Below are 17,210 nucleotides of genomic sequence, written 5' to 3' on the forward strand. Positions count from 1 at the left end.
CCCTAAAAAACATATAACTGGTTATCCGAATACAATTTCTTAAACCAGTAAGCCAATCCACCGGATAGTTATTTACACAGGCTACTATCATTTCATTGGAACCAAGGTTGGAGGCAGTGCGCCACCAACCATCTTCCTGTGTGAAACATATACAGAGACTGAAACGAGGCATTTCCAGTCAGAGTAACCAAAATAATAATGGTGGTAAAGACTAATTACTATAATAGCTTTGGTGAAAACCTTTTACTGATTTTTTTACACTGCCTTACTTTTCTGTCAGGCTATGAAAGTAATGGATGTCAAGAGATTTTGTGCTACAACATCTCTTAATATTAAAGTTTCACAACATATCTTGACAAAGAAAATCTCTCTAACAAAACGCAGTCTAGCTGCTGTTTGAGTCCTAGCTATTGTTGTGGAGGTGAGTGGCTGAAAGCTTTCCATTTGCTACTCTTATTTTGAAGTAAGAAAGAAAGTAGTTATGGATGTGTTGTCTATCTAACAGTATGACACAGTTGGCTAATGAACACCATACCTTAGACCAGTGTACAACACACAGTTACAAAAGCCCAGAACAAACCAGCCACTGCTTTTACATCATATTTGTTGGGTGGATTTTTGTATAAAAGAAAAAAAAAAGAAACAAGAACCAGATTCAAAACATCTGTAAGCAACATGAGAATACAGCAACTGGTTAACCGTTGGCTGCTAATGTTAGCATCTGCTTCTGAGCTTCCTAAGCTAAAGCTAAGCTAGCGGGCTAGTTCTAAAACTGAAACTGTTTTAGAAGCCGGCTTCGATCTTGTACCTCTCAAGCTAATTAATAGCTTCACCCTCCACAACCAAATTAATTTGATTCATTCAAAAGCATAAGAGTCACCAATTGCAGGCAAGATAACTTCTTCACTTTGTTAACTTCTTATGGTCTTTTAACAGAACTTCTCTTCAAAACTTCTCAAATATCCTTTTAAAATTATACTAGGAAAAGCTTGTTATAGCGGTGATCGCCACACTGACTTTCTGATGAAGGAATTGGTCACAATTAGAAAGGTCCTTTTATATAGATATATATATATATATATATATATTATATCTAATATAAATATAGATATATATAGATTATGTATATAATTATTCTCTCAAAATCTTCTCAATTAAAAATTATAAATATAGGTCATTTTCTGGTCTTCTTTTCTGCATTTCAAGTCTAAAGATGAATTATTTAAATTAAAATATTCATTCTAAAGTCCTTAAGCTATATGATTATTAAACGTCCTACTAAGTCTTCTACATTAAACTGCCACGCTTACAACAGCATTACTCTCAAACTCAAAACAAGAAGAGTCAAGCTTTAAAAAGGGCTGTGTTTCAGGACACAGATTTTACTATTCTCTGCTGGCTGTATGGATTTGTAAGCAATAAATTAAAACTAATTTCTACAATTGTTTTTCTTTCTTTTCTTCCCTTTTCCGTTCTTTTTGCATAAAAAACAGACCAACAACCCTCCGAGATGTTATGCCTCCCTGGACTCACTCCCTCACCACTGGTTTTATGCAGTCTCTTTGTCCTTCACAAACATCTGGAAACACAGCACAGTTACAGATTACACAGCTGAATATGATCTGGAAACACGCCGGGGCCTGCTGGGAATTTAGATTCGGGATTTCTGTGTAGAAGCGGAAGGGTTAACCGTATCACATGGCAACTTTTCACCACTCACGACCGCCGTTACCTATTCATTACCTGTTTAAACATCTTAGGGCCCCGCTGTGATTCTCTGTCCCTTCAGGCAGGGCTGCCTGGTACTCAGCCTGATTTTATGTAGTCAGCAGGTGGCATCATTAGCCCGAGAATAAAAATGAAAAGTAATCCCCCTGTGTCTTGCTATGATATCATAGTAGGGCTCATTGGCATCGTTTTCCTGTTTCTAGTGGGCAGGATAAGAGCTAAGGAGGTGTAAATTTAATATGTTTCGTCATCTGGTTTGCATTTGAAAAAGATGGATGTTGATGGTTACTGCAGCCAAATGGGTTGTTGGGTCATGCCATGCTGTGTGCAAGTGAGACAACACCAGCCAGGAAACCGCACAGAGATCCCAATCTGGTCTGCGCTGAAGTCATACAAAACTGTCTATTTTACGCTTCGAACCCCACCCCCTCCCCTCCCCTCCCCCTAATTACGCTGGCATCTCTATCCCTTACACCTCAGAGCAGTGCGGCGACGCGAGCACGGCATATCAATGACAAAAACGCTCTCTTCCATGCAAATGAAATAAGACGTTTGCTAAGTTGCGCAGGATGTGATTTGCGAGGCCAGAAACTGTCAAGCCGTAGGGAGAGGAATGTGCTCAGACAGAATCCGAGGCCTGCTGGGATGGTTCCCTGTGCAAGCCACAAAGGCTGCATATGAAGCTGTCACAGAGAGCTTGGAGGCTGGACATTCAAGTTCAAGCTTTGCATGGCAATAGATTTATTTTTACACATTATTTGTTAAAAAATGACCATTATAAGAGAAAAAAAGAAAAGTAGCAAATACTGAAAACTTTGAAGTTTGAATGGTAAATTTGTAGGTGCAGGTCTGAGTGCAAACTCATACATACTTTCAACAGTTACGGGCGTCGAGTTTTTAAAACCAATACGTTCTCAATCACACTGCTCCCGCAGTTTAAAGGCATTTTTAATGAGTTACCACAGAACGTCCCAGAGTGACCAGATGGTTCTCCAGGAGAACCCAGAGGGAGCATTGAGTTGCACCACGCTGCCCTTCTCCTCGCTTGGTAGCTGCACCCTGCCACCAAGCTGGCTGAAAAGGCCACCCAACGTTCCGCCTCCTGCTAACAAGAAGGGGACGACGCTGGGCGGTTTTGAAATGTTTCCAATGTGGCAAAAGTCAGGGACAAGATTAATCATGTTCAGTCATGTTAGCAGGGTATAGGACTCCAAAGGAAGCTTAATGAATAAGTTATAAATCTATAATACGATCAGGAAGGACACAAAACAGAGGTCAGCAGTAGTGGGGCTTCACAGAAGGTGGCCACCTAAGAGAAACGCTTATCAGGGCATCATGCAACTTTGTTCCGGCTCTACTATACACTCTGGCAGTGGGATCACTTTGACAAGTGGAGCATCTCTTTTTCTAAGCTTGTTGCACGCAAATGAAAGCTGTCTTGAGGTCAACGTGAAAGTTAACCTCTTGATCTCATCCCTGCCCTCTCCCTCACCACCCCCACGCAGTTAAAGACTCCCCAAACAAACAATATGACTTGACCATACCTGCTTTTTTTTTCTTCTTCTTCTTCTGAAAAGCTCTTTGAAAAAAAAAAAAAAAAAAAGACCGTGACATGCCGTCTCCCTGCACGCCAGCTCACACAGCGCACAGAGAAAGAAACACAGAGGAGCTGAGAACCGCATGTGCGCCAGTACCCCGCAGTGATTGCCCTGATTATTTGCAGAGGGCAGCGGAGGGCTCGCAGAGTGTGGAGGTTCCCCTGGCCACGCAGCGCATATGATTAAATTGGCGATTGCCTCAGTATTTACAAGTCCCCAACCTCCCTTCTTCACTCCTCCGGTGACTTTCCCCCCTTCCCTGTCCCAACTCCGTATGCTGTTCTGATCCGGCTGATGGGTTATGGGTATGTCACGGGTATGAGGTTGAGGGGGGGCCAGGGTTGGGGGCACTTTTCCTAATCCGAATGTCTCCTCATTCATTCGCAGCACAGAACTGCTGTTACAGAGGGACTGATCCCCCCGGCTCGACTCCAGCGCCTCCGCTGAGCGATTGTTATGCAGGTTTCCGACCAACTGTTTAAAGTGGTTATAAGATCAATTAAAACCGGCTTAGGGGTAAAGCTGGATGGGAGATGTGCAATTGCGAAGTTTTGGGTTTGGGAATCTACAACAATTCATTTTGGATGGAGCCGATCAGCAACTGATTTTTACGTTTTATATGTAAACTACGACAGAAAGCGTCTCTAATGATAAAAGAAAAAGACAAAACAAAACTGCTTGTTGGATTGGTAAACCAAAGACGAAACACGTTTTTCTCTTTTAAGAGAACGCGCGTAATCGCGCGTATTTTACGCACCAATAATTAGCTCTAAAATTGTTAAGTGACGTAAAGAAAATGTTTTACAATGATTCGCACGGATAATGATATGCTGAAAGCCTGGTGCAGCACGGACTTTGTTTCCCTGATGGAGAATTTCTGGAGAGTTCTGGACCGACAGCTCTCACCTATCATTTTTGATGGATTTTTCCCCCCACTCGTTTTACGCGCAGCGTTCCAGAGATCCTCTATGTTGTTCTGACTATACTAGAATATCACTGTCTGTCATGCACAATCTGTAAATGTCACTCTGCTTAACGCAGATCTAAAACACCAAGCTTTGAACTCCGGGTTACCTCTCTTGTTTCTCCTCCAGCGGTGCGACGGCGCCTGACAGTTGCTGTACTCCATACAGTTCAAGACGATCAGGGCAAATGAGAAGAGTCGAAACTGCATCTGGACGGCGGTCTGGTTTGCTCGGAGTCCAATAAAGAAAAGGAGAAAAAAAGAAAAAAAAGAGAGCCCACCGGCTTGGCTTAAGAGAAGTTCTCTATCTTTTGGTTTTGTCCAATTTGTCCCGTTTCTTTTAGCTGATCCTTGAATGTGTCAAACGTCAGTGGAGACGCGACATGGCATCACGTCTTCGGCTGGAAGCATTTTTTTTTAAAAAAGCGCGCTGGTGATTCTCCTGTTAATGTGTCCGTGGAGGAGCGCTAAACAGAGGTGTGATAAGAGAGAGTAACGAAATCAACACCTTCCCGTGATCGTAAAAGATGAAAGCAGAGATTCTTCTGTGTGTTAATGTCCAGATCCTCCCCGAGCTGCCCCCCTTGTAACCCCTAAAAACTGGGCACGAAACGGTGCGTAACAGCAGCCACGGTCACCCCTGGTTCGCTTCTCAAGAAAAGATGAAGTGTAATTCCTCTTCTAGGTTCCGTCTGAGTGCAAGTGCGGCTCAGCAACACGCAGCATCCCTCTCTCTCTCTCTGAATGACTGTAAGGAACTCGCGTCTTGAGAGTGGAGGTCCGAGAAGGAAAGAAGAAGAAGAAAAAAAAGGTGGTGAATGGGAGGGAGGGTTGGTTCTTCTTTTTTTTCCCTCGAGCTCTCTTTATGTCTTGGACAGGCTTTAACCTGAGGTTTTCAACCTCGTTCAGTCTGCCCCGTTCTCGGCGTGCCGCTTCGCTTTAAACGTGTTGGAGTTGGAGTGTGCGTCCTGCGCGCCGCTGACTGAATGGTCCTGATGCTCTCAGCCGGTTTCCTCATATAGCGGCGTGTCGCTGTCACGTGCGGAAATTTCCAGCTTCCAGCCTCTTATTTAAGATGTCGAGGAGGGTATTCTGTTCATCAGCCCCGCCGCTGCCCCCATAACCATCCACACACCCACCCATCCATCCAGCCAGCCAGCCACACTTGGCCGGTTCGAGGTTGCCCCAGGGTCCTAGTGAGCGTGAAAAGTTGGAGGATAATTAAGAATGGAAAGGAGAAAAAAAAGTTCCCTTGTTATTTCTGAGATGATTTCCTTTCTTGCCGGCTGCGGATTTTAGACCAGCTCAATATCGTGGGCCGAGCAGAGGCACGCCTATCATTTTTAGGGCCCTGAGCAAAGTGGGATTTAGGGGAGCCCACTTGTAAAGGGGAATTTACGATCTTGATAGAAGTTAGGTTGCAGTGTTTGGAAAAGAAAACACGTGTGTGGCTGGCAGCTTGTGAGACTGAACCTCATTTTAGCTGAATTAAGCCTTTTAAGCACAACATCAGAATGCTTGTATCCACGGGATGCCATTCCATATTAGTGGACATTAAACAACTATAGCTTGCTTCTGCAAGAAAATCTTTTCTCAGCTGTACGACTTCTGTGTTACTTCACTAATATGTTCCTGAAGGCTGCCAGCCGTATGATTCTGCCTCATCACAGGTAACCCACCGGTCTGTTCCAGCTCCACCAAAAGTGGAGTAATCTATCAGACTTTGTGCAACGATGCTGAAGATGGTCTGCGTCTGTTCCGGGTCTTGTAGTTGTTTGGAAGTTAGCCTGTTCGATCAGCTGACCATTACTCTGACATCCCGGAAGCCTCCACTAGTGCAACTTTCCCGCAGTTAAACTCACATTGTCTGGGAGAAAAAAAAATGGCAACGCTAATATTAGCCATATTAGACTATTATAGTTTGTGTTGAATGGACATTTTTTTTCCTCTGAGTGGTTTGAAAATGCTGAAATCAGCTCAAACAGACGTTCAAGACCGACTAGCTTTTAGCCTCTCGTCGCTCTTTTCCACAAATTCCCTGTGATGCAACATGGTTTTGCTGCAGGTAAGAGATCTGCTAATGAAAATAAGGTCAACGACCTCACTTTAAAACATCCAAACTACTACTTTAATCACTCACCAACCATAACATTACCAAGAGTGTCGCTTCTAAATTGTCATTTTCTAAATTGTGTTTTGTATAGAAAATCACCAAATATTGTTAATGAGCCAAAGATTAAATTCACTAAATCTTACCTGACCCTAACATTATTTAGAAAATCAAAAGCATCAAACTAACTGGAAATTTTATCAATTAGCAGGAGGTTGCTCTGCTATTTTTGGATTGATCAGGGCTCAGGGTTATATTGCTTAAGAGTTCATTAGCCCAAACAGATATCAGAACAAAAATGAAATAAGATCAGATAAAGCTTTACATCAGGTTTCCAATATTTTTATGAGCATTTATCACTTTGGTTCAGAAAAACAGCTCAAACACATCTGTCATAAATTTGCAGATGCATTGCACGTGAAATGTGGCTCCAGCCCAGACAGAAGTTGCAGAAATGATTCTTTTGAATGTCATATTTTAAAAAGTTCAATTCAGATTTAAATGTTCGCTCTTTGTAAACAGAATTACAACGTTGGAACTTGGGCGTCTGAGTCGGGGTTGGGACCCCACTGGGGTGGGATTTGCAAATCAATCTGTGAGATCAAAAAGTCCTTTACGAAAAAAAGTACATTAAAAAAGCCCAATATGTTTATGATACAGGTACATAATCTTTTAAAAGAAAAAATAAATTTGAAAATAAATTAACCATGTATTGGTTACCATTATTTAACTGCCTTGAGTAGTGTGCACACACTCCATTAACAAGTCTATTTTGGGGTCAGAAGCTGAGGTGTGAAAACCACTGCTCTAAATTAATTATAATTCCACCTGATTAAATATTCATTTCTCATCCATGTTGGGATGTTTCTAATAGAAGTTTGACATATCTCCTCACACTTCCATTTTTTTTTTTGCAACCCCTCCATCAGTGCTTTTTTCTTCTCATTTGTCAGTGTTGTTCTGAGGCCTCTTCCCTGGTTCTCCAATCCATTTTCCCCTTTTTTCCTCTCCCCCTCACCGCTGCTGGCTCTTTAGAACCGTTCCATCTTTTCTTCTGCTGCCTGAACCTGCTGTGGTCTGCTGTAGCATTAATTCCTTAAGTCCAGTTGGTCAACAGGGGGAATAACCCATTATCAGCCTTTTTGCGGGGCTAATCTGCTCCGACACTGCCAGGCAGCCAGACCCGCTGCCTCGTTTATTGAGCGGCCAAAACACATGTTAAAAAAAATTAAAATAATCTTTGTATTTATTTGTGGAGGATGCAAAAGTGCTACGAAATGATGATGTCCCCCTCATCACCAGGTGGTCATCCTCTCCTTTACTCAGGCCTGCCTTACCTTCCCTGAGAGACGGAACCCTGGCAGCAAAGCGCAATAAAAGCGTCGGTGTGAAAATGGTGGAAATCAGGTCGTGACCAACCGATGCTGCAGAGTTCATTTGTGGGAATATATTATCTCTCATCCATCTTGGAATGCGAGCAAGCCAATGTTCTACTCCTTTCAGCCACTAGGTGTGGCACTTAATCTTTTAGTTATTTAGGGAAATATTTTATAATGTGAAAGCAACATTGCCCAAGAAAGAAAAAAAAAAAACAAGTTCTCATTCTTAACTTTCTGTGTAAGTGACATGACAAAAGGTCTCCTGACTTTAATTTACATGCTGGTTTTACAGTTTAAAAGGGCAGAGAAACCAGTGGGAAGAAAGCCTTTGGTAGTAAAATCTACTCTGAGGGGAAGATCTTTGTTTTTGAAAAAAAAAAAAAAAAAAAAAGGCTTTCTGAAACCTTTGGTGACCTTTGTGCTGCCTTTGTTTATTTGTCCGTCCAGAGAGCAGTGACAGACACTGCGGTCGGCACGGCTGTTACAGCCACAGGCTCTGCTGCTGGTTTGGATTCCTCTCTACAACAACATGCGAGAGTGCACGGTTAAGGTGAATGCGATAATTTAGGCCCTCTGGCACTTTTATTTTCATGATGTGTCACGGAGAAAAGGGGGCCGGTAAACCTATCACTCTGCCCTCCCCTCCTTCGCTTGTTGCAGTGCACACAAGTGGAGGTGACGTCAGCATTTGGATGGTCTGGCTCGGAGCCCTCAGCGCCATAACGGCAATGAGGGGAGCCGCCGTGCGCTCTTGCTCATCGGGGACCCACGGCTGGACGGGCTTCGTTGTGGGTTCTCTCATAGTTTTCCTCGAACAAAAGAAAAGAAAGAAGCGGCGAAAAAGAAGCCCAGGCCACGTAAAAGTCAGTGTCTGAAATGTCAGGGATTCAGAAATAAAGCCAACATGACATTTTGAAATAAAGACAGGCCGCCGCAGCCCGTGCATAAAAGATAATCACAACGCAGATCGAGGTCCTGCTAGGAACCGTTCTTTATCTGGCGATGAAGGCCATTTGATGTGTTAGGCCCACAGAACAGATATCACAGAAAGCAGAACTTGTACAAAAGAAAAAAACAGTTAAATTAACTCATCAGATCAGTCGGCCAGGAGCAAAAAAACCCAAAAGGAAAATTCATACCCAATTCAAAAAAAATTCAGGCCTACCTATTTATTTGTTGAAACATACGCCATGTTCTTTGGTTACAGCTACCTTTCTGTTCATAAACAGATAATCTGTCCCACCTGTCCAGAAAGTGTCCGTTTTCCACATTTTGTTTGGCCACCTTTAGGATGGGTGGCCCTATGTGACTGGTGGCAGCATGACGTTTGCTAATGAATGCTGACAAAGGAAGGTGGCTTGTGGGTCCTGATTGACACGCCAAGGCACCAGCAGAGGATTCTGGGATGTGTAACATTAGCTGTGGATGTGCCGTCTACCGGCAGGCCAGCTCTTAAAAAAGAAAACATCTGGAATGGTCTCGCAGGCCAAATATAATTATGTTGCGGCCTGAAATGTTGTCCACGGGCCTGGGTATGGCAAATGTGATCTATCTTTTAAGGCAGCATCTTAGATATTGGTCTGGAAGTGTTTGGGAATTTACATGTTTTGTATTTTTTTGGCATCGACTTGCACAAATTCGAGTTAAAACCATTAAAGCAGGGGTGTCTAAAGTGCAGCCCAGGGGTTAGTCAAGGCTGCTGCGTCGATTTTGTGGAGCACCAAACCGCAATTGAAGAATGATACAACTCTGGCCCGTCAGCAGAGGTGGCTGATGCTCACTAAAACATTTTTAGGATGAGCTTTTCCCTGACAAAGAAAAAAAAAAAAAATGTTATTGAAATGGAAAATCTTAGATAAAACACAACATATCTCTTTCATTAATTGTTTTGTTTTATTTGTAATTTCCTAGTAAGTGGACCACAAACATTCATGGACTTTTACTTAAAACCATTAAACTTCCACAGGAGCTGTGAGCTATCTTCTACGGGGCTATTATTCAGTCGGTTTGGTGCACATCCACAAAACGGGACTGCTCCACACTACGATGGACAATTAGGACTGCATGGCAGATCGTTGGGGCTGAACTTCCCTCCATCCAGGACTTGTACAGGTCTAGGATAAGAAAAAAAAAAAAAAAAAGCAGCCAGTATCTCTGCAGACCCCACACATCCTGGACACACACCGTTCAGGCTGCAACCATCGGGTCAGCGCTGGTTTTATTTACAAAAAACAGCCGCCTCAGAGACAGTTTCTTCCCCCTAGGCAGTCAGTCTGAGATAGAGAGAATTTCCCTTTTTATATATCTATGCTATAGTGTCTTCAATGAGAGCAAAGTGGAACCAATGTCAAATTCCTTCTGTGTGTGCACAAACTTGGTGATTAAAGCAGATTCTGAAATTATATCCTTTTTAATTTCCTACTGCAGAGATGTCTTTGTTTCTAAACACTCACTGTGATATCTGTCTAATAAAGATAAGGAATTCATTACCAACAACTTTCAAACAAAACCACAAACAGTTCTAATGACCGAACAGTTTCAATCTAAACTTAATTCAACTAGTCTGGTTGACTGTTTGGTCACCACGGGTCAGGTCAGGCAGGGCGCCAGAGAAAACCATAGCAGACCAGTAGAATAAGTGAAATATCCCACTGTGTCAGAGGCTTTGAGAGATTTCTGCTTTATTCTTTCTGGTTTGAGTGATTGAAGTTCTATCTGTTCCAAGAACACCAAGACTTGAGGACAGCAGTCCTTTACTTCGGAAACAAAACAGCTAATTCCCTAGCTATAGGTATTCACCAAACACCAGAGGGTCAGGAAGTGAGCAGCATACCCAGCATTTATTGGTGGGATTGTTGAAAAATGAAAGATGGGCTTCAAACAGCAGGAAAAATTGCTCAACTGAAATCATGTGGCTTTCCCTGAAATAATAGCCATTTGTTTAGAAAAAAAAAAACATTAAATAGGAAATTTTGACTTTAGCCACTTTTGAAATCTAAAAAAAGTATATCAGCCAATATCCTTGCAGACCCCAAAGTTCTCCAGTCTGTGTGCCGCTGTATTAACAGCAAGCCGTTAAGCTGTAAACGAGCGAGCGATGGGTGGCAACCAGCAGGTCTCAGTAATACTGATGTTTGAAGGCTGTGTGTAAAATCTGTAAACATCTCACATGCAAGTCACTCAACATGGCTCCACCACCACATCTATGGAGGCATAGGAGAAAGAAGCCATGGCTTTTCCTCCATTTAAGAAAACTGGTACAAAAAACTAAAGAAACTGTAATTTCAGACCCCAGGTCAACAAATTTTACAACAGGGAAAAAAAAAAGAAAAACCTGTAAGCCAAATAAATAAATGTCAGCCTGAAAGATTGGCCACTGGCTGCCCCGTTTTCTTAAAATAAATTAAATAAATTAACTATGTGATGGTTAACCTCCAAAACTTCTCAGGAATATTAGATTTGGGGCCGATTCGAAGTTTTTTAAAGCATTGACTTGTCGATCCTATATTAGCTGATTCCCAATTTAAGATGCAAAATTAATAGCAATTCAAAAAATATGTCTTCATAGACTTCATTATTTATATCTGGAGCTGAGGCGACGCTACACCGCATCTGTGAGAAAGCAGCCACAGTAAAACAGGTTTTCACCCATTTAAAAATAAGGAAGTACGATGTGGGGCGCAACTTGCATTTATGGACATGATCGGACGGAAAACTCGAGCTGTCGAAAAGGTTGTTAACATTTCCAAATCCAGCATGTCGGGTAGCAGAGGCAGAGCGCTGAAAAGAACAGAGCAAGGTTGCTTACGTTTAAACACATCTGCTGCAGCAACCTGAGGAGTCAGCCGACACGTCTATGTTCAAAGACAAGCTTCCAACTTCGTAGTGAAAACGGGCAACTTTGATTCTTCTTCCTGCTGTGAGAACATCAACACCGAAGAGCGTGGGGGGAACAGTGTGACCTGGCGCCGCATCGGTGCGTCCACTGATCAGCAAAACGGTTGGATTTTTGAGTTTTTAATGAGCTGATTTCTTGTTGCATCTGTCATTCTACAAATGACAGCTCCTCTTTGCAGGAAAGCGGGATTTACCAATGAAACAAAATCTATTCCATCATTCAGCCACTTTTTGTACAGTTTTACACAAAGTTTGCCCAAAAGCCTTCAGTGTGTTAGCTAAACCGCTTCAGGTGGAGACGCCCTTTGTTCTGGAACCTAAAACATTAAGGCAAAGGGTTCAGAAAAGTAACAACTTTGTTCATTTATACTTACACTTATCATGGCGAGTCGGACTGAATCCATTCAGCCGCTGTCTGGCAGACAGAGCAGGTATTCGTGTTGCTCCCGTTTGCCCACAGCGCACTCATGTTTATCAACCGAGCAGGTCTGTGACGCATTACGGACAAAAATAAAAGGAGGAAGGCACCAATTATCGGTCTGTCCTCTGTCTCCTCTGGACGGAACAAAGTCACACGGGGTCCGTTTGTGGGTGAAAGCATACACACAGGTGATGCAAGACACGCTGCCCTCTGCTGACTTCTGATTCCACCCTAAAGAGCAGGTGCATTTTACATCAAATCCTTATTTAGTTGTTAAATTACACGTAAGGAAATTACAGGCGTATCTGAAAGAATAACAAGCCGTTTGTGAGCGAGTGCAATAAAGTAGGTGTGTGGGGGGGAGGGGGGGTAAAAGAAGAAGCGAGTTATAAGAAGGTTAAAAGCAGAGGAAAAGAGCAGCGGGGGCTGGATGGGACATTAAAAAGACGGTGTCTGTCTGGCTAATGGTTCTTTATGGCTCCCCCGCGTCCTCAGATGGACAGGATGACTGGCAGAGTGTGTGACCGTGGGGAACTGCACGTCACCTCTGTTTGCCCCCCCCCCCCCCTTCAGCTGACGTCCCAACTCAGCGAGGCTGCCTGCCACGGTGAAGGGAACCACCGAAACACCATAAAAAACCCAACAGACTAAACAGCCATTCATCATTACTGCGCACTCACGAGCCGCATCACACGCGGCAGCCTGGACCGTCCCGCTCGCTGGCTCACTGTGCACATTAAAACTTCATCAAGTGTTACTGATAGAAAAGCGCTGACCGCTCAAACCTCAGCGTCTGTTCGCAGCGTCCAGAAATAAAAGGCAAGTAGAATGGTTTTACTGGTCACTTTTATTGAGTTGGTGATGACTGGAACCAAAAGCATGACTAGTACAGCGTTTTCTGGCAGACAAGTGTGGGATAACGGATGATCCGTCTTCATCGGGTAGTTAAAATCCGCTTTCCTGACCGGCCCAGTTTGGTGTCTGGGGAAAAAAGAAAAAAAAAAAAGAAAACACAGAATTAGACTTTTTGCTGATACTTGGGGTCGATCAAAACCAATCTTTTGTCGCAGAGTGTGGTAAATCTGAAAAAAGGAGGGAAAAAAAAACAGATGCAAGCAGTTAACCAGTAAATGTGAGTGTGTGTGTGTTCTGCTGGTGAGTGCTGGGTGGCTGACAAGGACCCAGTCGGTCCAGATGGCAGGCACTAAATGTTCTCTATATGCAAGTGATTTGTCGTCTTGGGGACAACAGGATGTAGCGGCGCTCTGTAAGTTGTTTGCAGCCTCTTTTGTCTAATTACAAAAACTTGGTAATGAAGCCGCCCGTCTTTAACTAGAGCGGTTTATAGCGGCAGCCGGCTGCAGATATTCAAACAATAGGAAGGAGAAGTTTCTAAGTAAACATGAAGTTTTCAGCAGGATCATCACTGTCAGAGGAGTGACCCAGGCTGCTGGTTTTAATGGAGGCTAAAGTGCCTTGTAAAAGCGTTCATACCTCATGAACTCTTCCACATTTTGCTACACTGCAACCATAAACTGCAATGTATTTTATTTGGACATTATTCTTGTTAACAGGAATCTAATCTGTAACACAGTCCACCTTTTGAGTAACTTAATCTGGGTATAAATCCAGGCCTCAGAGACTTGCTAGAGAGCATTAGTGAACAAACAGCATCACTGAGAACAGGGAAACAGAGCAGACAAGTCGGGGAGAACCTTGTGGAGACGTTTAAAGCAGGTTTGGGTCATAAGCATCTCCAAAGGTGAACATCTCTAACCTGACAACAGCCAGCTGCATGTATCGCTCCGCCTAGCTCCACTCACATACATCTGGGACACGGCCATAGGCATTGCCTTTACTGAAGGCTGGGCCTTATCAAAACTCCTTGCATATGATTGGATAAGCCACTTGTCTGTCATCTTTATCAACGTGCTATTTCAACCACTCACACCGAAGCTAACCCGTGACGCTGATGAGACCGACGCGGAAAAAAAAAAAACTTTTATTTTTTTTTTATGTGTTTGCGGCTGTAGTGCAGGGTTTCCCGCAGCGCTATCCTGGCGAGGCGGCCGCGGAAAACGTGTCGTCCACCCCCCCGCTCCGCGAGCCGGTCCGCGGAAAACGTGTCGTCCACCCCCCCCGCTCCGCGAGCCGAGGCGCTAAGAAGAGGGTGGAAGACAGCCGGCAAAGCGCCGCGGGTCGGAGTCGATCCCGGGCTGACCGCCCGAGCCGTTCTCTGATGTTCTTTTAATGAAACAATATCAGATAGATTGGACAACATGGAAGAAATAGCAGCATCAATGCTAACGCTTGCTTCCTCGATGCGAGCCGCCATTGTTGTTGGAATCTCACGGTGGCTTCTCCACTACGTCACATCCATGAAACACCCGCCCTGCGTCCTGATTGGCCAGACCAAAAATTTGGTTAGGGAAATCATTTTCAATGAGCCGTGTCCCAGATGTATGTGAGTGGAGCTAGGCGGAGCGATACATGCAGCTGGCTGTTGTCAGGTTAGAACATCTCACAGAGCAATACCAATGCAAGTCACACTTTCAGATTTGTATTTAAAAAAAAAAAGTAAAATCCTGTACCGGTGATATGTGGTACAGCGATAGAGCGGACAGCTCCCACATGGAGGCGGCTGGTCCTTGGTGCAGCCATCTGTGGTTCACTCCCTGACCTTCAGACCTTTGCTACATGTCTTCCCTATTCTCTCCGTCTGATTACTGTCAAATACGGCCGCTAATGCCTCAACACCTTGAAAAAACACTTCTTCCTTCAACATCACTTATGCACTACTATTAGTGTGTTGTTGCAATGTACAAACATTCAAAGGGTATTAATTCTTCTGCAAGGCACTGTAAATCTTCAAGAAACGCAGCTCGAAAGCAGCTGCACCGGTTCAAAGTATGATCATTTTCTGGTAATTCTGAGAATCCGTAGCATCGGCGCAGTGGTACGCGTCATAAAAACACACAGGGTCAAAATCCAACTGACTTAAAAGGGATTTGTGGACCCTAGGCCAGCCATCTGCAGCAGGTCTTAAGAGCTGGGAACTGCAGTCTTTGAGTAATGTTCACCAAAACCCAGCGAAGGCATCCTCCTCATTTACACTGCTGAGCTGAGTCACTGCGCCCAGGCCACATTTTATGGTTGTTTGGAATCTACCTTGTCATTAGGCCTTTGAAGAGAAATGGTAGGATGAAAGCATTAGTTCTGTTAAACCTGCTCTTACTGGCTCGTTCCGTGTAAGGAGAGCTTTTGTTGATGGTTGTTCATCAACATCCTTTAGCCTTGTTCTTTTGAGCCGATCATTTCAGGTTCTTTGAACTGCCCCGGTTCACGTTGACCTTCAATCTGACCATTTGATGGGAGTTATGCGCGCCCTACGGCGACAGGCTGGAAGCGAGTGTTTGTGCAGAGTTTAAATGTGCAGTGAGAGCATTACTCACCTCGTTTCTGTTGCTAGCGGCCTGCTTTTTCTCAATGTTCATAACCAGCATTTGGCTGCGGAACGAGAGGCTCTTGGTTTTCTCAATCACCTGTTGGTAAGGCGATATGGCGTTGTTTCCCATGACAACGTGGCCCTGACACAGAAGAACGAAACAAATTAGACACAATCCTGAAAACGAGACGATCGCGCAGCGTTTTTAATGTGATATTCTACAAATGCCAAGCTAAAGTTAAATGGTTCTTGTTCATTTCCACTGTCGACAACTCTGCATGATTCATCTGGTCATTCAGGAGGACTGGCCTATGTTCTGATAATTACAGAGAACCTTTGTGACGTGTATGACCCAACATACAGGTAGCATAAAAAGCCTCACAAAGGGAATGCAAAGCAGTCCAGATGTTTTAGCTATAACTTCAGAAGAACATGATTCAAAGTTGTAAAGAAAGAAAAAAAGAAGACAAATCCATGATTTAAGCAATGAACCAACGGAGAAGGACAGAAAGCCTCACCAGTTTGGAGTCGATCTTGGCATCCAGCCTGGCGTTGCGGATCAGGTTTACAATCCATCTCTCAGCCTCCTCAGGTGACATGTTCAGTTTGTCAGCCAGCATGCTGGTGATGAGAAGGACAAGGAGATGAGGAGCTTCAACTTGCTTTGAAAAACAATGTACTGTACAGGTTGATGCCATATTAGTAAATCATGTGATATGACCTAACATATTACTCAAAGCATACAGGTTAGTGAACACAAACACCTCAGATTTGACCTTTCACCTACTTTAACCTCTGGAAAAAGGGTCATGTTTTGGAGATCTTGTCAACATAACATATTTTCCTCAAACAGACTCTCTAATGCCTGTTGACACTCCAGTAGGGGCGATCTCATTTAGTTTTTAAATATTAAGACATTGCTGCTGGTGACCCGGGTTCTAACCCCAAATAACCAGCAAATGTACAAAGAGAGTTTGCCCAGCCTAACAGGGTAGTAGGACGTTGGTTACGTACTGTACCCCCAGATTCTGTGAGTATAGGTGCGGCCCTTTAAGGATAGCGCTAGTGGCCAGTGTTGCACTGCACAAGAGGGATAAACCCACTAACGATAGCCTTAAAGAGCGGAGCCTATACAAAATAGAACTGACCGTTGTAGCGTCGTTTTTGTGTTAATGGCCGGTTGTGCAATCAAGCCATGAGGGGGGGGGGGGGGGGGGGGGGGGAATCTGTCTATATTGTAAGCCGCAAAGAAATTCAAGACTTTTACAGACACCAAGGAAAAGCCTGAATTTAAGTATCATGAAACAATATGTTTTATTGGGTTTTTTTTTGAAAATCCAATACTGCCTTCTACTTCCAGTCTGGCTGTAAAACTAGCTGCTATCACACCATAATGCACTGCTCTGAGGAGGGAAGGAAAAACTAGAGACGACAGTCTACTGTTGCCCATTTAACATCTTTATTGCTATATTCACCGACCTTTCATTAACCTCTAGAATTTTTCCCAAAAAGCGACTAGCAACAACGACTTTTAGAGACCTTTATTTTAATAGTGACTTTACCGAAAACACCAGTCATTAAGGAATCACTTTATTGAAGCAGCAGCAAGAGCTGCTATGAGGGTTCCTGCTTCCCTCAGCACTGTCTTACAAACACACCACAGCTGCT

At 43.6% G+C, this 17,210-nt stretch overlaps 1 protein-coding gene across 1 annotated transcript in view; it reads right to left on the minus strand.

Moving 5' to 3' along the window:
* Positions 1-12,924: 12,924 nt before the first annotated feature.
* LOC105933426 (eukaryotic translation initiation factor 3, subunit E, a) overlaps positions 12,925-17,210 on the minus strand; it is a 38,384-nt gene continuing 34,098 nt past the window's right edge. Inside the window, exons 11-13 of the mRNA XM_012872963.3 lie at positions 16,061-16,163; positions 15,550-15,684; positions 12,925-13,078 (exon numbers count right to left, since the gene is read on the minus strand). Coding sequence (XP_012728417.1) covers positions 13,043-13,078; positions 15,550-15,684; positions 16,061-16,163 — 274 coding nt within the window. The 3' untranslated portion in view covers positions 12,925-13,042. The remainder of the gene's footprint in view (positions 13,079-15,549; positions 15,685-16,060; positions 16,164-17,210) is intronic.

This window comes from Fundulus heteroclitus, unplaced genomic scaffold, assembly GCF_011125445.2.
Source record: "Fundulus heteroclitus isolate FHET01 unplaced genomic scaffold, MU-UCD_Fhet_4.1 scaffold_546, whole genome shotgun sequence".
Classification (NCBI taxonomy): Eukaryota; Metazoa; Chordata; class Actinopteri; order Cyprinodontiformes; family Fundulidae; genus Fundulus; species Fundulus heteroclitus.